At 36.4% G+C, this 23,711-nt stretch overlaps 3 protein-coding genes across 6 annotated transcripts; all 3 read right to left on the reverse strand.

Moving 5' to 3' along the window:
• Window positions 1-816: 816 nt before the first annotated feature.
• Window positions 817-13,976, reverse strand: LOC127138275 (DEAD-box ATP-dependent RNA helicase 21). 4 transcript variants are annotated; one of them, XR_007808746.1, is made up of 3 exons: window positions 11,721-13,976; window positions 10,615-10,675; window positions 817-9,154 (listed from the first exon to the last, which is right to left on the reverse strand). XR_007808746.1 is itself a non-coding variant. In XM_051064686.1 (2 exons), exon 1 carries the CDS (start codon window positions 13,902-13,904, stop codon window positions 11,748-11,750), a length of 2,157 nt encoding a protein of 718 aa, XP_050920643.1. In that variant the 5' UTR covers window positions 13,905-13,976; the 3' UTR covers window positions 10,317-10,675; window positions 11,721-11,747. The 4 variants fall into 4 exon arrangements, 1 of the variants encoding a protein (XP_050920643.1); XR_007808747.1 differs by lacking the exon at window positions 817-9,154 and adding an exon at window positions 10,112-10,279; XR_007808745.1 differs by lacking the exon at window positions 817-9,154 and adding an exon at window positions 11,109-11,262 and having other exon boundaries at window positions 10,317-10,675.
• Window positions 13,977-19,464: 5,488 nt separating this feature from the next.
• On the reverse strand, window positions 19,465-20,505 carry LOC127135065 (uncharacterized). Its single transcript, XM_051061881.1, has 2 exons — window positions 20,283-20,505; window positions 19,465-20,069 (listed from the first exon to the last, which is right to left on the reverse strand). Exons 1-2 carry the CDS (start codon window positions 20,503-20,505, stop codon window positions 19,465-19,467), a joined length of 828 nt encoding a protein of 275 aa, XP_050917838.1.
• Window positions 20,506-21,311: 806 nt separating this feature from the next.
• LOC127135066 (uncharacterized) lies at window positions 21,312-23,264 on the reverse strand. The gene is made up of 3 exons (XM_051061883.1): window positions 22,808-23,264; window positions 22,142-22,603; window positions 21,312-21,715 (listed from the first exon to the last, which is right to left on the reverse strand). Exons 1-3 carry the CDS (start codon window positions 23,262-23,264, stop codon window positions 21,312-21,314), a joined length of 1,323 nt encoding a protein of 440 aa, XP_050917840.1.
• Window positions 23,265-23,711: the final 447 nt, after the last annotated feature.

Raw genomic sequence — 23,711 nt, forward strand, 5'->3', positions numbered from 1 at the left:
ATAAACATCATCCAAAACTACTTCAACCCAATATAAGTTCAGGTAAGTTACAATTTTTTTCGTTATGCAACACTATTTTATCGTAAGATGTCGACACGTGTTAATTCATAGATGATGCTCTGTATACTGATAAAACTGGAAAAATTAATTCTTTACTATTAATATAATATAATCTTTTAACACCTATCCCAAATTGTGTTTCTATTATACTATAAAATTGAATAAACAATTATGGTACTCTTGATTTATTATTCATCAAGAAAATTTAAATTAGTCTATAAGATAGCAAGTGTACTATTTTTTTCCCGATGTAGTAATAAGGAGTTTTATTTCCAAGTATCGATCTCAGGGATTGCGTAGGAAATACTTATTTTACTTCTGATTCTATTTGAACAAAAAGACAATGGTTTGGTTGGTTTTGGGAATTTATATCAATAAACACAAAAAGATAGTAAAAATAATTGCTTAAGATGAAACATGCTAGGGTGAGTGGTTGATTTAACCAGTTATGAATTCAGTCAAGATTTCCTTAATACACATGAAACATTCAATCAGCTAACCTCAGAATGTTCTTCTTTAAGTCCTTAAAGAAGAAACTATTAAACTACCAATTCTTACTCAAATGTCCATTCAATTAATCATTGGTTTTAATCATAAACAATATCAAGGTTTATGGTGATTTACAAAAGTTCCTAGTCCTAGGTGATGCAATTACAAACCCAATTGTGTGAAAACCGTAACAATCACAATCCTGTTATTGATAGTCGTAGATCTAATTGTATTTGTCCGATACAAAAGCATAATAACATCACACAATTGAATTGAAATACGTAACATGGTAATAAGGAAATCATTTGTTCGAATTCATAATATACGATCAAATCAGGACCACCCCCCTAACATTGGGGGTTTAGCCTCTCATAGTATTCAAAGAAATCATAGTGTGAAAATTAAACATTACAAAGAATTAGGAGATTTTGATCTTCAATGGTTGATGCCCTTGAAGCTCGCCGTCTTCGAATCCTCCGTAGTAGCTATCTTCTTCAGTGCAATGTTTTCTTTCGTATGTCAAAAAGTGTCCTCTTTTTCTCCCAAGTCTTCTAATAGCTTCAGATGGATTTTCTCCCAGCAAAAAGTCCAAAATACCCTTAATGAGCAGAATAGATCCACACGACGAAAAATAAAGTTTCTCAGTCGCGCCCATCAACACGGGCCGTGTGGATTCACACGGGTGCCCGTGTGTGCTGTTCAACATTTGTATTTTCAGAGCAAGCTACAGAGGCATCAACACGGGCCGTGTGGATTCACACGGGTGCCTGTGTTAACCCTCTGTTTTACCTCTCTGAGCTCTCTTTTCCTGACAAACAACACGGGCCGTGTTGATGCACACGGGGGGCCGTGTTGACCTGCTGTATCTTCATATTTTTGCCTCTCTGAGCATCCAACAATCAACTATTAGTCCTTTTAAACCTGTGCAACAACCTGTAACAATAACACTACCAAATCGAAGCATAAAAGAGACTTTTTGACACAAACATGTAACAAAATGAAATGCGATAATAAACTAACAAAACATGATAAATGACTATAAAACAACTATAAACAACCACAAATCTTACCAAAGTGATGAAAATATGTCGGATCAAAGGTGGGAATTCAATGGAAATGGTGACCGATCACAACCCCAAACTTGTCTAATTGCTTGTCCTCAAGTGATGTATTGAGTCCAAACAAAGGTCACCTACGAATTCATTCTCCATAATGCAACCTTGTCCTTCACAACTTGTGTTCTTCCTTTCAAATCAAGTTTCCGGTTTTTCCGACTCAGACTGTTCGCCACATTTTCACATCAGAAGCCTCGTCCTGCAAGCTTTTTCACACACTCACAACATCTCTCATGGTTAGGGTGTTTACACTCACAGCACAACATGCAATACCAAACTCTTAAATTTGAATACATTCTAATTTCACTACAACAATAGATTCCACACACTTTATGAGGTCTTTTCGGTTGTAACGGGGCTTGGGTACGGTGGGATAAACACATAAATGGATAACAAATGGTTTTGAACTCGGCATTCATGTTGTTTGATTTTCTCTTTTTTTTTCTTCTTATGTATAACTCATAACTTTGGGGGTTTATTTACTTTTGACTCTTTTCAACTCAATTCTTTGTGAGCATTTTATAGGTGTTAGAGTCTTAAGTCTCGGCAAGTGCATTTTTCTCTTTTTTTTTCTTTTTGGACAGACACATGTCTCTTCATTTTGTATTACTTTTAGATCTCTTATTATGCACTTGCCCTTTCTTTCAAGATTACCACCCCAAACTTAGCTTTTTGCACATTTTGTAACCCACAACAATCATGCCGATTAATGGAAGAAATGAATGATCAATGGTTAACATGGGGTTTATTACGAACAAAATGGCTAAGGCTCAAGGGGGTTCACGAAGGGTAAACATACAAATAGGGATGGCTAGAAAGGCTCTGGGCTAAACAAACAACTTGCCTCAGTGTGTGTTGTCATGTTGTGAAGTGTCAAAAGAACATACGCAAAATCAGAGTGATAGAGTCATACCTGACTGAATTCTCATGTTGATCTTTAGTGTTTGTGTTAATACCTTAGGATTGGCATTAATTTTGTAAAACAAATAATGTAATCATCTCTGTTGTTTTAATATGTTGGGTTGAAGAAGTTCAACATCTGGACCAACATGTCATGTACGATGTCACGACATCATGTCTGTGACATCGCACATGTGTAGAAAACTGAATTAATTAATTCAGTATATATTCTGGGATTAGTGAGGATATCTGGTGAATATCCTAACTCCCATGTGGAGGTCTTAAAGACTCAATCAGAATATATAGGCTCTAAATAAGGAGATATATATGGAAAGATTTAAGGAACTAAAAGATTGAAGACCTTATTTGTAGCAGAAAGTTTCTGCTGATGTTGTAACAGCAAAGGAGAAGTTTGCTGCGATTTCTGAAGGCCCAAATCCAGTTGGGTGATTAGGTTATAAATAGCATATCGAAACCTAGTTTTTGTAAGCCTCTTAGAATGAAAAATTAGGGGTGTGTGTGAGGTAAACCTCCCAACTTGTGGGAAGGTTACCATGTGTTTCTCAGTGTTCAAAGTTGAGAGTATTTGTAACTCAAAGCCTGTAGGTAAGAGTTATGTGTTCTTGAATGAAGCTGTGAAGCAAGTTCAAGTTGTTTAACATTAAATTGTATTTGTAGTGATAGGAATGGAAACTGGAGGTTTCTATCTAGGAGTTCCTAGGTATAGATTGCATTGGGTAGGGATTAAGTGAAGAGTTGTAAACGGGCGAGTTTAACTCTGAATTAATACTGCTGATAGTGGATCTTCTTCCTGGCTTGGTATGCCCCCAGAGTAGGTGATGTTGCACCGAACTGGGTTAACAATTTCCTGTGTTTGTTTACCTTCTGCATGTTATAATCTTGTCTGCCATAACTCAGCTTGTATTTCAGTCTGCTTATCAAGATAATAACAGACCTGATACATAGCCTTCTGTTTAAATGTCAATCAGAATGTTTTGACATTCATCATTAACAACACATACCAAGCCAGGAGGAACGACGCTGTTGAGACGGCAAATAAGAACATAAAGAAGATTGTGCAGAAGATGGTCGTCACGTACAGAGATTGGCATGAGATGCTACCCTTCGCCTTGCATGGGTACCGTACTTCAGTACGTACGTCGATTGGGGCAACCCCTTACTCCCTGGTGTATGGTATGGAAGCAGTCCTACCTGTTGAAGTGGAGATTCCTTCTCTAAGAGTCCTGTTGGATGTCAAGTTAGACGAAGCCGAATGGATTCGGACAAGGTTCAATGAGTTGAGTCTTATCGAAGAGAAGCGAATGGCAGCCATTTGTCATGGGCAGTTGTATCAGCGTCGGATTAAGAGAGCCTTTGATCAAAAAGTGCGTCCTCGTTGTTTCCAAGTCGGAGATTTAGTGTTGAAAAGGATCCTTCCTCCTCAGACCGATCATAGGGGCAAGTGGACTCCTAACTATGATGGACCGTATATTGTCACCAAGGTTTTTGATGGTGGGCCTTAATGCTTGCAACTATGGATGGTGAAAGCTTCACTTCCCCTGTGAACTCAGACGCAGTTAAAAAATACTTCGCATAAAATTGACCCGCTGGACAGTAAAAAGAATAGTCCAGGCAAAAATGGGCATCCCGACGAACCAAGAAAATGAAAAGGTTCGGGCAAAAATTAGGGATTAAAAATGAAAAGATCGTACACCCGGTAAGTTGAAAACCTGAAAAGGCAACTTAGGTAAAAATGGGTATCCCGGTGGATTGAAAACCCGAAAAGGACGATCCAGGCAAAAGTTAGGGATTAAGCGAATGACTGCGTTCTGAGTTAGTTCTGAATCTCATCTCATGTCGATGACTGGAAATTTTCGAAGGGTAGGAAACAGTCCAATCACCTTTTCAGAAGGCTGATCATCTAGAGGATCTTGAAGACGGGCAAGTCATAGCAGAATTGGAACCCAATAGAAATCCATTTCACATTGCCATTAGATTAATTTCTGTTTTTTATCTTTTGTGCGATTACCTCTTTCCAGGGATTGCTTCCTGATGTAAATGCCTATTCAGAGGCCATTCAATCAATAAAATCATGTTATTCAGTATATCTCTGTTTTCATTTTCATTTTACTGTTTTGTTTGCAAAAATGACGTCCGAATTTTTGATAAACACTGCATCATGACACATAAGGGCTTTACAGGTACATGCTTAATAAACATTTAAAATTGCTGTAAATTTTAAGTGCTTTGGATCGTCTATTCAGAACAAATACCCTCGGGGCATTTCCTTAAAATTCCCTGCAGATGATCGTGAATATCTTCCCCAGTGAAGTCGCCAACAGACGAATCCGGTGTCTTATCCCTGCAGAGCTGATCAGAGTGTTGGATTCTTCAATCCCCAGCAGGTTCTCACCACTGTACTTCCCCAAGCGTTTTTTTCAGGACATACACTCCCTAGTAGAGTTGACAGTGTCAGACTATATATCCCCAGCGGAGTTGACAGTGCCAGACTGTATCTTCCCAGCAGAAGTGGCTGCTCCTTAGAGTTCGAAGCCAGATCGATAATCCCAATGCCAGATCCATGGTTTCTTTCCTTGAAGCAGAACCTCGGTATCGTATCAGTGTTTGCTTCCCCTGCTGAGTCATCTCTCGCAGATCGTGGTTGCCAGAACCACTATCGCTTTCCCCAACAGCAGGTTTTCAGTGTCGTTCTCTCCCCAGTCAGAATCTCGGCATTTCATCATTGCTAGAACACCGTGTGGCGGGTCATTTCCCCACATATTTCTTTGCGCTGTGCATCTCCAGCAGCCTTGCTAGAGCCCAAAGGATGGTGATCATTTCCCTAGCAGATCCCATTGCCTTAGTTTGGCATTCTACCCAGCATTTCGCATCCCTGCATGTAGAATCATATTGCATTGCATTCTCCCAAATCGCGTAGCATTTCCATTTTCATGGAGCATTACGCCATTGAAAAATTCAAACATACGCATGAAAGCATGAGGTTTATGTTCTGGTTGTCAAACTGAATGTTGTAACATTCAGTCTTGACAGCATGTGCTGAATTGTAGGATGATTAGTTTTTCTGTTTCAGTAATTTTCTCAGGCTAAAATCCAGGAAACTAACAACTGAACTACATGTAATGAACCTAACAAATAGCCTATTTGTTAGCACCCTAATAAGTGGAAATTAGATTAACTTGTTCAACCTTTATTTTAGGAAATACAAGTACAAGGCCAGCCAACTGGAATAATGTAACAGGTGATGTTCAAATCACTATTGAGACATCTTGTTGATAACTGTGTAGGAAAATAACAGAAGTTAGAGCTATGGTTGATCTCTACTGAGTCTTTCTACCAGATGCACATAACTAGGTGTTCCTCCATTCTAGGGTGACATAGAAGCAGATGTCGTGACATCTGTGTACCTGTGTATATTAGTACAGGGTTTAAATTGTATAACTGTCTTGCTGTATTAGTGACAATGTTGGATCAGATGTCATGACTTGGAGTAGAACATCTGAATTCTGACTACACCAGAATTTCAATGGCCTTTGTATTCTCACCATGTTGGTTAAACTTACAAGCTCTGAAGCCTCCTAGTGTCATGTGGTTCTTTTTCGATTCGGTTCTACCATACCGCTCTCTTGGTCCAGTGTCACCAAATTGTGTCCGACTTTTACTTTCTCATGGTTGCATCAACTTCTGGGGTACCTTATCAGAACAAGTATGAGGGGTGTCTTTCATCCACTATAATCGATCCCGGATTCGTCCAACAATTTCTCATCACTCTGTACACACAGGTAAACAACAAAAACACAACTACTACGACAACAGAAGCAAAAACAAAAACCAAAAACATAAACAAGTTGAAAACGAAATAAAACATGAAAGGACAAACCCCTCACACCTGAACTAAACATTGACCTCAATGTTTAAATCCAAATACAAAGGGGACTTACAGTGACTACTGTTGTGGAGGAGACGGAGGATCGTGCGGGAAATGCAACATCAGACGTTGCATCATAGCTTGCATGTCATCCATGATCGTCCCTTGTCGGAACAATTCCACACCCTGTCTGGATAATTCCACACCTTGTCTGGTTTGCTCGGTGCGGAGGATACTCATCTCAGTTTGGATCCAACCTCACTGGTCCTGAGACATAGAAGAGGACCCTTCACCATGTAGGTTTGAATCTTGTGGGGTGGCACTAATTGCTCTTCTGGTCTATCATCTTCCTTCATCTCATCACCTGAAAAATCCTGGTCATATTGAACATTGTCCCCTGCAGATGAGGCTGAAGCTGTATACAGCCAGTTAGCAACATTTGCAATACTAATGGAACCAGGTGCTGGTAATGCAAGCACTTCCACATTATGAATCACCAGAGAGTAATAATTCGGCATGATTGAAATCATTTGTTGATTTACAAGAGTGTTCATGTTGATCTTTGTCTTACCTGCCACTGCTGCTTCTTCCAACAAGAGCTGACCATAACCAAAGTGGTCCACAATCTGAGTGATCATGTCACCCACAGAAATATCACCTGTACTTGCATGGCCAACTTGCTTCAAATGATTGGCAGTAAAAGCGGTTACGTTGACTCTCTCATTGTTGGCCATGTAGTGTAGGAAAAACAACTCTCTCTTTGCGGCCACCCCGGTGTTATCACCCCGTCCAAACAAGGTGTAAGCTAACCCCTTTTGTGCATACCTGAAACAAGGGTTATGAATCCCAGAAGCCTTGCCCGAACTCGGGTTGTAACCATTTTTACCTGTAATAGCCCTCCCGAAATCAACCGCTGAAAAAGTGTCTGGAGGTGCTCCGGGTCCAGATACTGGGAGTCTTAGAATACCCCCAAGTTCCTCCACAGATAACTCATGATCCTCATCGAACAATCGGAAAGTCAACTGACCATAAAATTCCATTTCGGAACCGGTCCACCTGCGTCTCATCTTAAACTCAATCGTGCTAAAAAATTCAAGTGTGATGCGTGCAAACGTTGGTGCTTCAAATTGCATAAATTCTAACATACCGATGTTGTGAAACATGCGATGCACTTCTTCCTTTAATCCTAACTCATCAAGAGTAGCATCACACGTATATCGTGTAGGAATGAGTTTACGTTAAGCAAGTATCACATACCTATCATGGTGATCTGGTTCCTCAAACAAGATGCCATGTGCATTTGGAGTGCGTCTCGCACGTTGCTTTGGCCTGGAAGATGTGGCCACAACCTTTCCTTTGCTTGCTCTCTTCGGGGGCATAATGGGTACCTGCAAAAAATTCTCAAAACCCAACTAACAAATTAGTGAAAACGGTCACTGTCACTACGTAGAAGACGGAGAGTAGAATAGTTTTTGTGAAAGGGAGATGAGGTTTTATGGAGTGGATAGTGGTGAAAAGTGAAGCTTTAGGTGGTGGAGGCTAGGTTAACAATGGAAGAAGAGAGAGTGAGAGACTTGAAAACTCAAAATAGTGGAGAATAACTGGTGGAGGTGAGATAAAAGCAAAATGGGTCCCACCATTAAAAACAACAAAATTCCAAAAAAAAAAATCAAAATCCAACCCGTATGAAACAACACGGGCCGTGTGTATCCACACGGGTGGCCGTGTTAATGAACTGTTTTTTTGTTCTTTTCCTCTTTGGTTCAGGGCCAACAACACGGGCCGTGTGCCTCCACACGGGTGCCCGTGTTAATGAACTGTTTTTTTCTCTTGCACACGCCCACTTTCTGTTCATGGCAATCAACACGGACCGTGTTCCTACACACGGGTGCCCGTGTAAATGGTATGTTTCCCTCAACTTTTGAATTTTATTTTGTTATTTTGCTGCATTTGTATGGTGTCCTTCCATTTAGAGGTGTTTGTGACTTTACCCTTCTAGTTCTCCTCCTCACCTACAACAAAATTTTAACACACACAAAGAAAAAGAAAAGTGAAATAAGTTAGCAATCAAACGCGTGGGTTGCCTCCCACGAAGCGCTTCGTTTAACGTCGCATGGCTCGACGGTCGTCCACCTCATTAGGTGAGGCGCACATGGTTAATCAATCCAGACTCTTGGCCTATGTAATAGGGCTTTAACCGCTGGCCATTCACCTTGAATATATCTCCATTTGTTTGATTCTTGATTTCTATCGCTTCGTGGGGAGATATCTTATGCACAACAAATGGCCTGGACCATCTTGATTTCAATTTGCCAGGAAACAACTTGAGCCTCGAATTAAACAACAACACCAGTTGTCCTTCCCGGAAATCTTTTTTGATGATTCTCTAATCATGCCACTTCCGTGTTTGCTCCTTGTACATCTTCGCATTCTCATAGGCCTGATTACGAAATTCTTCTAACTCGTAAAGTTGAAGAATTCGGGATTCACCGACTTTTGCAAGATCACAATTCAAGAACTTGGATGCCCAAAAGGCTTTCTGCTCTAATTCCAGAGGGAGATGACAAGCCTTACCATAAATCAGTTGATACAGAGACATGCCGATTGGGGTTATGAAGGCGGTTCAGTACGCCCATAGTGCGTCATCTAGTTTGATCGCCCAATCTTTTCTCGAAGCACTCACTGTCTTTTCCAAAATTTGTTGCTGAAATCATATTTAAGAGACAAGATAACTATGACTGAGAGAGCTCAAAGAGATTTGTGAACTCATTCATTTGTTTACTTTTGTTTTGTTGATAATTTAGTCTGAATTGTAGATTTTAATATTCTCATGATATATTTTTATAAAAATGTTTTTCTGCATTATTTTGCTATTACAATTCGATTTCATAGAATGATTCAAACATTAGCAAGTTTAACATGTAATGTTATTTTCCTAGACTAATTACTCAAAATAAGTAACTTAAAGTTAATTTTTGATATCATTATAACATTAAAAAAAACTCGACCTAATCTTTGACCCGTTATTTTAACACTAATTTTATAATATAGAGATTTCTTAATACACCCTACAATTCATTAGGACATCTCATGAAAAATAAAAAATTCTATCAGAATTCATAAAAACATACATATCACACCTTAATTTTATAATTAAATTTAATTTAAAAATACATTTCCAAAATAACTTCAAAAATATATTTTCAAAACAAAAACTAAAAAAAAGTTAGGGCGTATAAACTAGTTGTATGTTACATAAGATATATCTTTTGAATTTTTATACGATGGGGATAAGAAATTCCCAAAAATAGACTTTCATTTAAAAATCAAACTTTTTAAGTCTATGAAATATCACATTCGTTACAATTTTAGTCCCAATCAATATTTTAGAAGCCAAAAGTTGTGGTATGACAGATTTTAAAGTGATACCCTATTAAATTTAATAAAACTAAATTTAGAAAAAGTGAAGTTATAAACCCAAATTTCTAGATTTTGAATACAAGAGAAGCTGAACACTTTCTCACTGTGCGTGCTTCATAAATTGGAAGTAAAAATTACATATGAGATGTGAATAGTCGCAAATTTAAATTTGATCATTGTGTCTTTGTCTTAGGACTGATCCCCAATATATGACACAACGCGAAAATTAGCAAATTATCAATATAAATCCAAATATCTCATATATTGATTATATTTAGGACTCCTCCACAAACACGACACATTGATAATAATATAATCACAAAGACACACGCCTTTTTCCCAGAAGTGCTTCCACTCATGTTAATATTTAGAAATTTTACATTTGCCCACAAATTGACAGCAATATACACTGCATATTTAAACGTGAAAGCACTCACATTCATATCTAAACAAGAGACCAAAAAATATTTATATTTTAATATAATGAGAAACATTTGTGCCCGTTTGTAGAATCCATGAAAGTGAAAAAATTTCAACATACAATCCCAACAGAACTACTTTATCCCAAATAGCTATGTTAATTGGAGTTTACCATTGCTCTTGCATTTCATAAGCAAAAGATAAAACAAAAGTATCCCAACTCCTCATCAAGAAACAAGGAAATGAAAAAACCAATTAAAAAGCTAATAAATCATTATTTTTAAAATAAATAAACAAATGAAGAAAAAAACATGCAAAACATACCTCAGCGGAGACAATATGCTGCCTGTGTTCAAGGAATGCGCACAAGCAGAAACGACAAAACCTAAAATATCCCCCAAACACTATCATATTAGCACCTAAACATCTCTATAAATATCATCAATAATATTATCAGTATTGAGAATTATTTTAATTCTTTTATCCTGTTGGTGCATATTCAAAAATATTATTTAGCTAACTTCTATTTTTGTAAAAAAAGAAGAATGCACCATAATATTATCAGGATTATATATTTTTGAGAAGCTTTATAGAAAAATATGTTTCTTTTTGTTTTAATTTATAGTCATGACAAATACTCATTTTAGCTTAGGCTAAATATTATTTCAACAGAAAGAAGACAAGTTTTTGAATATAAAAAGAAGAAAGCAGACAACACATTTCTTCCTTACTTAAAACTATTTGGTTTTTTTAACAATGGAAAATAAAATCAAGCAAAGAACAGAAAAACTACAGATAGAGGAACCGAGATCACCTACCAGCTAAACAATAGCTTGATAGAGGACAGAAAAAACTAGATTCGGAGGAGCCAGGTTTCCCGAGTATCAGCTACACAATAGCATGATACATAGAATAGACGTCAACACCAGGGTTCAAACCCTCGTGAGTTTATAATGGTTAAGACAACTTTGTCTACATATCAAAAAAATAAATTAAAAGTAACCAAAACTTAAAGCAACATTAAAACAGGAGTTACCACATAGATCACTCAACTTTTGATTTGACATCAGCAAATTTTCATAAAATAGTTTATTAATACAGCCTAGAAAAAGCAATGAACATAATCATAATAGACAAAGCAAAGCATTATATCATCATAAGTATAAGATGACAAACATAACATCATAAGTATAAGATGACAAATATTAACGCCAAATGATGGAACCAATCAAAAGATTGTCTTCATTCTTGTGAGAAACATAACAAGCAGTATGGCAATTCTAGTCAGTCATAAAACAAGCAATGAGAATAAATTCAGGACAAAAGGAGTACCATAGTTGAACTTTATACAAGATCCTACATATAACCGCAAGAAAGGCATATTGTGCTCCTAAGCATCACTAGCAAAATGTTCATTGATATTATATTACCTGCAATAAACCTCAAAAGAAAGTTCTCTAATGGGCAAAAACAGTGTCATTTCGCCTAGGTGGTCTGTCAGGAATAGATCCTGGCTTGAATTTGGAAGCTTCATGCCTTGCCAATTCAGGTGGAACGGCACTGTTACTCTGAATGAGCATCTGCTTAAGGTCATAGAAAACATCAGTGTCCTGGAGAGTCAGGAATGTTGTAGCCACACCAGTCTTTCCCGCACGACCAGTACGTCCTATACGATGGGTGTACATTTCAATATTCCCAGGCATATCATAGTTGATAACATGAGCTACATCAGGTATGTCAATACCACGTCCAGCAACATCGGTTGCAACAAGCACGTTATATCTCTTGGTCCTAAATCCTTCAAGACTGATCTCTCTCTGTTCCTGTGATTTCCCTCCGTGCAAAGTGGTCACACGATAGCCTTCCTTATCCAAATTCTTAGCAAGAAAATCGGCGCTCTTCTTGGTGTTGACAAACACAATTGCGGTTTTATCATTAAGCTCATCCAACAATCTCTGAAGCTTATAAAATTTCTCAGATTCCTTCATCATTATCACATGCTGGCTAATCAAGTCAGTTGTTTTTCCAGCAGTGCCTATAGTCACCACAACAGGGTTCCTCAAATACTTCCTAGCAAGCCTCTCCACAGCAGGAGGCATGGTGGCACTAAACATATAAGTGGTCCTATAAATCCTTTTCTCATCGAGCTCTTCATCTTCATTCTCAGGTTTCAAATTACTAGAAGGCATGGCATCAAGCACACCCATGACCTGTGGCTCAAACCCCATATCAATCATGCGATCAGCCTCATCAAGAACAACATAATTACACTGGTTGAGAACCGCATAACGACGCTCCAAGCAATCAATCAAACGACCAGGAGTAGCAATCACAATTTCACAACCCTGCCTTATCTTAAACCCTTGCTCCTCAATGGACTGACCACCAACAATGGAAACAACTTTAATTCCCATATACTGAGCAAATTTCACAGTCTCGTCCTCAATCTGCTGAGCAAGCTCGCGAGTTGGCGCCATGACAACAGCATAAGGACCCTCAGCCTCATTCTCCTCACTAATAGGAGGAAGCCTTGTGATGTAACTCAACATAGGAAGAACAAACGCAGCAGTCTTCCCCGAACCTGTCTCAGCAACACCAATAACATCACGCTGCTGAAGACCAAGGGGAATAGCAGCCATCTGAATTGGAGAAGGGGTTTTGTAACCAGCTTTCTCCACAGCCTTCAAAAGCTCTTGACTCAACTTGCTCTCAACCCAACTCCTCATAGGACGAGGAATCTTAGAACCTTTGTATGATATATTATAATCCTCCCTGAAAATTCGCCAATCTCTCTCCGTCATCTCTTCAAGCTTCTTCTCACTCCAATGACGATCAACCCTCATATCAAACGTATCATACATATCAGCAGCCTCCTCCTTCCGCCTCTGAGCATCAGCCTCCTCAGGCTTCTCCTCGATCCCATCCTTCTTCCTGATCTGATCCCGCATCTCCTTCTCATTCTTAGCCGCAAGCTTCTTCTGCTCACGACGATCCATCCCAGCACGAAACCCTCGTCCAAACAAAAGCTGAGCCTCGTGAGGGTTTTGGTAAAGATAATTCATATCACGCGAAGTATCCTCAGTATTTTCCCAATCAAAAGAAAATCGAAATTTCTCGCTAGGCTTAATAACCCTCTTTTTAGGTTTCTTCGAACCTAGGTATTGTTCTTTAATCGATTCAAGCTCTTTCTCTTTCTCTCGTTCCGCTAGCTTCTCTAATCGAGCACGCTCACGAGCCTTACTCTCTTCTTCACGTTCCTTATCGCGGTTTCGCCGTTCCCGATCTCTGTTATCTCTATCCCTATCCCTTTCCCGTTCCCTTTCCCTATCACGTTCTCTATCTCTATCTCTATCCCTTTCTCTATCTCTGTAACTGTCCCTATCTCTATCTCTATCTCTATCTCGACGATCTGAATCACGATCGCGTCGATCGGAATCGGAGGGTTTTGGATCGGAGGGACGGTTATTAGTAGAAAGGAGAAGTTCTTCCTGATTGCGGCGATGACCGGTGACTTGAATGTGGCGGCGTTCAAGTGCTTGCTGTTCACGCTGGGCTTTGGTGAGGAAAACGGGTTTGGGAATTGGCGCCGTGGATTCGTCGATGGATCGTTTCATGGTTTTGGGATTGAATATGCAGTTAGCGATATCGCTTGGTTAATCGCAGGAGGGGAGAGAATAACACAAAACAATACTAGACAAGTCTATTTATAGGTTCACTTTCAAAACCCTGGATTTAGTGGGTTGGGCCACTTCTCCTCATATTTGCTTAAGGCCCAACTTAAAATATTCACATATTAATTAACAAATTCTATTTAAATATTCAAATTACATATATTATTTCTATTACAATATTTGATTTACTAATATGTCGATATAACTTATTCATGCATCCGCAGGGATTCGCGCGTTATGGATCGTAATTGATTCTCGAATTGCAAAAAAAAGACATACCAAAAGGATATATCATAATCAATATTGAACCATAAAATGACTAATATGTAAACATGCAAAAAATATAACAACAAAAAGTTAGAAGTAAAAAATTGAGATTAAAAATATTAAACTAGAAAAATATACAAAATATTGTTAAAATAAAATGAAAAAACATGCAAGAATCTTATTTTGTACTCAGATTGTTCAATGTTTGTCAATAAAATTATTTGAAATTTAAAAAAAAATTAACAATAACATATGAAGAACAATATATAAGAAGTTGAGATGTAGATGATTATGAGAAGAAATGAAAAAAATGGAGAGAACAAATGGAAAATTTAAAAAAAAAATCCCCGAATCTCTAGAAAAATTCCAGAAAAAGAGGGAAAAAATAGATATGTAATCAATGATTGTTTGCAGCTTCAAATCTGCAAAAATCAGTAACAAAAGTTAAAGAAATATTATTTTAAATCTGAAAAAATAGAGATATAAAAAAAATAAGATATATATATATATATATATATATATATATATATATATATATATATATATATATATATATATATATATATATATATATATATATATATATATATATATATATATATATATATATATATATATATATATATATATATATATATATATATATATATATAGAGAGAGAGAGAGAGAGAGAGAGAGAGAGAGAGATTAATTGTTATACACTGTCAGTGTAAAAAATTTTACACCGTCGACTCATCATCATCATCCGTTTATATTACTTTATAGATTTTTAAAATAAAAGTCAAACTTCTTTTAATATCCGACGTGTATGATTAACTGACGGTGTAAAATTCTTTTACACTGTCAGTGTATTTCAATTAAACTCATATATATATATATATATATATATATATATATATATATATATATATATATATATATTATTAATATTGAATCGCAAAAAGAGGGATATGTAGATCTACAAAAATATTACAAAATTTCAATAGATAGATTTGAAGAAAAAAAGTAGATCTCTAGCCGAACGTATTGCATATCAGAATCAAGAATCATAAAAAAGAAGGTTTTGGAGATATGCAAAAATATAACAATAAAAATATTAGAAGAAAAATATGAGATTCAAAACATAAACTTGAAAAATATACAAAATGGTGAAAATTTTATAAAATAATGTTAAAATAAGGGTTAATAGGTATTTACCCCTGCCATTTAGGGGTTTTCTGATTTTCTTCCTGTAAATTTTTTTAAAAAATTACAACCGTGCCACGTGAAGATTCCCTTGACTTAAACCATTTAGTGACCAAATTCACTTGAGGAGCTTATTTGGAACTGATGTGGTAAGTGGGTGTTGATTCGATCTAAAAATTCATTCCCACATGTACCAAATCTTTGACACGTCATGTGACCCTAGTTCATGTAATTCATTTTCTACACTAATCCTCTTCACAACCCTAATTCACCCAATTCATCCTCTACCTTCGTTGTTCACGCATATCAAGGCTTGCAAATGACATATAGCAAATTGTCCTCAATCGGTACTTCAAATGGAAGACAAATGTCTAGATGTGGCTGCAATCAGGTCATGAAGATTTAAGGCTCAAATACGCTAGAAAATTGGAAGAGGAAATTTTGGAGATGCAGGAATTGGAAAAAATGTATGAAAATCATGTATCAATGTTTCTTATTTTTTCGTTATTCCCTAAATTAATGTTTCCTTTGGTTCTTAAATGCAAGCAGGGACTAGCTATGATTTATTTATTTGGGATGATGAGCTTGATGAAATTGAGTGACTTAAGACAGTTGACAATGGCTTAGCAGGTGATTACAATATAGGGGAAGACATGATTGGTCACCTGGGAGAGTTTGGCAAGAAATTCACAAAGGAGTTTGGGAAGGAGTATGCCAAGGAATCTTGCTCAAAGAAGCTTGAAAAAACCAAGAAGAATATGCAACATGAAAGGAACAAAAGCTATTGGTTATTTGTTGCATTAATAGTGTCATGGGTGTTGTTTGCCATTATATTCAATATATTGTAGTTGTTTCATTACAGTTTGACCTTTCAATGTATATGTCGTTGTACTTGTATTTAATTTAAAGTAATTGTTCAAATGTATCAGTTGTTCCAATGAATCAGTTTAAGATTTTAACGAATGAATGGATAAGTTTGTTTCAATATGAGTTTGACTCAATATCTACTTGATTCAATATGAGTTTGGTACAATATCAGTTTGATTCAATATCTGAGTTTTCAAAATGAGTTTGATTCAATATCTATTTTATTCAACATGAGTTTGGTACAATATTAGTTTGATTCAATATCTGAGTTTTCAAAATGAGTTTGATTCAATATCTGTTTTATTCAATATGAGTTTGGTACAATATCAAGTTGATTCAATATCTGAGTTTTCAAAATGAGTTTGATACAAATATGAGTTTGATTGCAGTATTACTTCTCAATATCAGTTTGGTTCAATTGCAATATTACTTGTCAATATTGTAACACCCCCCAAACTACTACTACTCAAATACATCATATAATTGCATAATCAGAGTAAATTAAAGTATGCATACACGAGGGCATCACATTTACTTCTGCCATAAACAACACATGCCATAGTCGCATACAGGTAACACGGATTATAAATCAAAACCAAATAACCAACATGCAAACTCACACAGCTGAATAATATCTCTCTTCATAAATGATAAATAGTGATGATTCCCATAAATCATCTACCACAAAATATCGTTTTGGGCTCTAAGGCCACTAAACATCAAAATCAACATATCCAAATAACAAGATAAAAGAGGGCACAACAATAGATCTCAACACCAAAACAAATACAAATAATCCCATAAACCCAAGTGTTACATGACCAGAGAGCACTATAGACTACCTAGTCAAAACACAACAAGAACTAGCCTTCGAATCTAATCCTTGTGCGAAGCACCACTATCTCCGGTACCTGAGCGATGTCGCGATAGAACATCATTCCAACATAATGGTGAGAATTCAAATCATTATAGAAAAACATAATAATATGAAATGTATAACAAACATACATATATTATTAGAATTCGTCACGTTTCATACAAACATGCATCATATTATCTTATTAAAGAATCGCATGTTTACCATCATACGACATGGCTCAACAATCCACAAGTATTCATTTATAAATACTAAACGATGTACAAAAGTCATATTTTACAACATATCGATTTCATGTACATATTATCATTCATCATCATTTACAAATCATCACCAAATATGTATACAACTTTCACATGATTCCATAATGTATACAAGTCACCATTTCATCACATATATCACAAATATGCACACATATCACATCAACAACACATCAACAATTCATATCAAATGGATCACCTAAAATCCACGTATATGCATATCTACCAAAATCATATCCACATAATCATATCACATAATCACACAAACAACAATTCACACGACACGTGTGACTCAATGTGTGACTCAATGCCATATGCATGTGGATCTCATCTGTTATCATTTTCGGCTTGCCGAGCGTCTCTCAAATAGACTAGATAACCACCTTTAAAGCTCGATTCGGCTTTAAGCTTTCAAACCCCATTCGGCGTTAGGTTAGGGACACGCAAATAATCTACGCGAGATTACCCAACATTGTCTCTTTCATAGACTCATGCTAGTGTAAGTGTGCAACAACAACAACAAGACTCATGCAATTAAGACGATCGCAATCCCTTAATCATACATAAGCATACCACATCCAACATTTGCACAACATACACCTAACATTACTTCAATCTCAAACAATACATCAAATAACATTCATCATCTCATCACAACATATTAACATAAAGCAAACAAACCAATTCATATTATTCATCAAATTCACCAATTCACATCATCACATACATAATTTCAAGTATTATGTTTCTTCACAAAATCCATTTAAAACCATCCAATACATGCTAAACAATAGAAAACATGTTATTCACATTCACCACACATACAACATACATCCACATTAGGATTATTTTGATAAAATATTAATCTACTGTTATCAAAATGAATATCATGTTATAGATAATATTCTTAGGTTTGTAACGGTCCAAACGGCACCTCAAACAGAGTTACGGTTCAAAAGTTATTGAATTTACAAGTTTTTCAAAATGATGTCAAAAACCAGAAAATTTGTTGTTGCGAAAATGCTGTCAAAACCAAAAAATTTGTTGTTGCGAAAATACTGTCAAAAACTAGAAAAACTGTTGTTGCGAAAATGCTGTTGTCCAACACGAATTTTCATCATAAAACCACATTAATCCATCATTTTTCCTGAAATAAATAGTTATACAACTTTTTTATATATATATATATATATATATATATATATATATATATATATATATATATATATATATATATATATATATATATATATATATATATATATATATATATATATATATATATATATATATATATATATATATATATATATATATATATATATATATATATATATATATATATATATATATAAGATTTTAAGGTCCACTAATTTTCACCAAAATCCCAAATGAATCATTTTCAAGTGAAACTCAAACATGCAATTATACACCAAATCATGTTCTATACATATACCCATTCATGGAATTCAATATAGAAACATCATAGCATAACATAAACATCAATTTCATGGATTAAAACATAAACACATGTTAGGGTTTCTCAAAAATCAAAATCCTCAAATCCTAAGTTCATGATATCTAACTCACATACATTACATACATTATGTTTACCTATAACCACTTGAAATCCCACCCTTACCTTAGTATAGATGAAATCTCTAGGTCCTTCTTCTTCTAGTTTTCTCTTCTCCTCTTTCTCTTCTCTTCTCTTCTATTATCTCTTCTTATCTTGTTTTACAAAACTAACTATAATCTCTAAAACCCTTACTATCTTTTTAACTCATAATGGGCTTAACCCACTTATCCACCCATTCTAATTAATTAGGCTCATTACTAGACAATTGCTATTTCTACTCATAAAATTCAATTATTCAAATAACACATATATTCAAATGATTCAAATAATCACCATAACACATATTTAATTAATTATTACACCAAATAATGATTAATTAAAATAAACACCTAATAAATAAATACGGAAATTAAATCGAGGTGTTACCACTCTCCCCCACTTGAAATATTTTCGTCCTTGAAAATTACCTCAAACAAACAACTCGGGATATGAATCCCTCATCTGACTCTCAAGCTCCCACGTCACATTTCCATCAGCCGGTCCTCCCCAAACGACTTTCACCAAAGCGATCTCTTTACCACGAATTTGTTTCACCTCTCTATCTTCTATCCGCATAGGTAATGTCTCCACGGTCAAATTATCTCTAACCTTAACATCATCTAATTGGACAATATGCGAGGGATCCACAATGTATCTCCTCAATTGAGACACATGAAACACATAATGGAGATTAGCAAGTGACGGCGGCAACGTAATCCGATAAGCCACATCACCTACTTTCTCAAAAATCTGATACGGACCAATAAAACGCGACGTCAACTTACGCGACTTCAATACTCTACCGACACCCGTTACCGGAGTAACTCTTAAAAACACATGATCATCTACCTCACTCTCAAGCGGTTTCCTTCTCTTGTTATGGTAACTCTTCTGACGACTTTGAGAAACCTTCATCTTCTCTCTGATCATTTTAATCTTATCAGTAGTCTGTTGAACTATCTCAGGTCCAACCACAACACTCTCTCCAGATTCGTACCAACACAAAGGCGTCATACACCTTATACCATACAAAGCTTCAAACGGAGCCATATCAATACTTGAATGAAAATTATTGTTGTAGGTAAACTCAATCAAAGGCAAGTAACTATCCCAAGCACCTCCCTGTTCCAAAACATAACCTCTCAAAAGATCCTCAAGCGACTGAATCGTCCTCTCAGTCTGACCATCTGCCTGCGGATGATAAGCAGAACTCAAACACAACTTTGTACTCAAAGCACATTGCAAACCTTCCCAAAATCTTGAATTAAACCTCACATCCCTATCTGACACAATGCTAGACGGAATACCATGCAAACTGACAATTTTCTCAATATACAGCTTTGCAAGCCTCTCCATCGGATAATCCATTCTAATCGGAATAAAGTGAGCAGATTTCGTCAACCTGTCCACAATAACCCAAATAGCTTCACAATTACTCTGAGTCCTAGGTAAACCAGAAACAAAATCCATAGAAATATTATCCCATTTCCATTCAGGAATAGATAACGGTTGTAACAAACCAGACGACTTTTGATGCTCAATCTTCGATTTCTGACAAATCAAACACGAATACACAAATTCCACAATCTTTTTCTTCATACCAGGCCACCAAAACAATTTCCTCAAATCTTGATACATCTTAGTAGCACCAGGATGAATACTCAAACCACTATGATATCCTTCATCAAGAATCCTCTTTCTCAAATCCGAAACATCGGGAACACAAACTCTATCATGACACCTCATGATACCATTCTCATCAATACGAAAATCACCATATTTACCTTGATTGATCAACGTCAATCGATCTACCAAAACCAAATCAGATTTCTGACCTTCTCGAATCTCATAAAAAATCCACTAGTAAGCTTCAACATACCAAGTTTCACTCCAAAAGAAGTCTCTTCACAAACCAAACTCATATCTAGAAATTTTTCAAGCAAAACCAATTCTCGCACCATCAAAACCGACATATGCAAAGATTTCCTACTCAAAGTGTCGGCTACAACATTCGCTTTTCCAGGATGGTAATTCAAACCAAAATCATAATCCTTAAAGAATTCCAACCATCTCCTTTGCCTCATATTCAACTCTTTCTGATCGAACAAATACTTCAAACTCTTGTGATCACTAAACATATCGAATCTCGACCCAAATAAATAATGTCTCCAAATCTTCAAAACAAACACAGCAGCAGCTAATTCCAAATCATGAGTCAGATGATTCCTCTCATGCACTTTGAGTTGCCTTGAAGTATAAGCTACAACTTGTTGATTCTACATTAACACACCTCCTAAACCCATCAAAGAAGCATCACAAGACACAACAAACGGTTCTGAAGGATTCGGTAAAATCAAAACAGGAGCAATAGTCAATCTCCTCTTCAGCTCTTGAAAACTAGCTTCACACTGTGCAGTCCAAATGAAAGCTTGACATTTCCTAGTCAACTGTGTTAACGGCAAAGATAACTTAGAAAAGCCTCCAATAAACTTTCCATAATAACTTGCCAAACCAAGAAAACTACGAATCTCATACACAGATTTTGGCGCTTCCCATTGAGATATAACCTCAATCTTAGAAGGATCAACTGAAATACCATCACTAGAGATCACATGGCCAAGGAAACTCATTTCCTTCAACCAAAACTCGCACTTCGAAAGTTTAGCAAACAACTGCTTATCTTTAAATACAAATAAAATAATCCTCAAATGCTCAGCATGATCCTCTTCACTCTTCGATTAGATCAAAATATCATCGATAAACACAACAACAAACCTATGGAGATATTTATGAAAAATATGATTCATGTACTCCATAAATACACCAGGTGCATTCTTCACACCGAAAGGCATCACCGAATACGCATAGTGTCCATACCTTGTTCTAAAAGCAGTCTTCTGAATATCTTCAGCTTTCACACGGATCTGATGATACCCAAACCTCAAATCAATCTTGCTAAACACACAAGCACCAACCAACTGATCCATCAAATCATCAATCCTCGGAAGCAGATACTTATTCTTGATAGTAACCTTATTCAGTTGTTTGTAATCCATACACAACCTCATAGTACCTTCTTTCTTCTTAACTAACAAGACAGGTGCACCCCACGGTGACACACTCGGACAAATAAACCTATTATCAAGAAAATTCTCTAGTTGACTCTTCAACTCTTTCAACTCAGATGGTGACATCCAATACAGAGCCATCGATATCGGACTAGTACCAGGAATCAAATCAATCGTGAACTCAACTTCACGTTCAGGCGACAAATCACTAACCTCATCAGGAAACACTTCAGGAAAATCATGAACAACTAGAAATTCACCCATTGTTCCATTTTCACTAAGCTTCAAACTTGGCACCAACATAAACACTTCAGCGCCATCTCGCACAGATTCATTCACTTGTTGAGTAGACAAGAATAAATCACCTTCCTTCTCTGGCTCAAGAAAAAGAATAACTTTCACAAAACAATTGATATAGATATGGTTGGCCCTCAACCAGTCCATTCCCAAAATAACATCAAGTTGACTCAATGGAAGACACATTAAATCAACTTCAAAATCTATATCACAAATATTCAACGGACATTTCAAACAAACAGATGAAGTAGTCACTGAACCCATAGCCGGAGTATTAATAACCATGCTTCCATGCATAACAGATAATTCAAGATTCAATCTCTTAGCACAATCCAAAGAAATAAAAGAACACATTGCACCGGTATCAATAATAGTAATCAAAGGCATATTATTAATAAAGCACGTACCTCGAATCAATCTTTCCTCAGCAAAAGTATCAGCATCAGACAATGCAAACACTTTCCCTTTGGCTTGCTCCTTCTTCGACTTGTTGCACTTGGTACTAATGTGCCCTTGCTCACCACAATTGTAGCAAGTCACATTCGAACCAACTCTGCAATCAAAAGATTTGTGACCTTGCTTGCCACACTTGAAACAAGTCACATCGCACTTAGGACACTCGGGAGCACGATGTCCCTCAACACCACATCTGGAGCACTTGATAGGAGTGTAAGATCCTCCCCCACACGACTTCTTTCCATCACCAACTTTCTTCTTACCATCATACGGATTCCATCGGAATTTCCCTTTTCCTTTCTTATCATGCAAGGATTTGTAATGAGCAACACTCTCATGGTTATCCTCATCATAGATCCTACTCTTGTTAACCAACTCAGAAAATCTTGTAATCTGTTGATAACCCATTTCCTTCTTGATCAGGTCTCAAGCCATTCACAAACTTAATACACTTAGATCTCTCAGCATTAGTAGTGTTGTAATGGGGACAAAATTTGATTAACTCCTCAAACTTTGCAGCATACTCAGCTACGGTACCATTACCTTGCTTCAACTCAAGGAATTTAATTTCCTTATTTCCACGAACATCTTCTGGAAAATACTTCTCCAGAAAAGCATCACAGAAAAGTGCCCAAGTCACTTCAATGCCATCCTCATCAAATCTCTGAACAATGTTGCGCCACTAATCCTCATCTTCTTTCTCAAGCATATGAGTGCCAAATTACACCTTCTGCGCATCTAAATAGTCCATAACTCGAAAGATTTTCTCAATCGCCTTCAACCACTCTTGAGCTTTGTCAGGCTCATGAGCTTCACCAGTATTCATTTGCGGAATGACACCAGCCAACAGGGTCA

This window comes from Lathyrus oleraceus, chromosome 4 (genome assembly GCF_024323335.1).
Source record: "Lathyrus oleraceus cultivar Zhongwan6 chromosome 4, CAAS_Psat_ZW6_1.0, whole genome shotgun sequence".
In the NCBI taxonomy this organism is placed as follows: domain Eukaryota; kingdom Viridiplantae; phylum Streptophyta; class Magnoliopsida; order Fabales; family Fabaceae; genus Lathyrus; species Lathyrus oleraceus.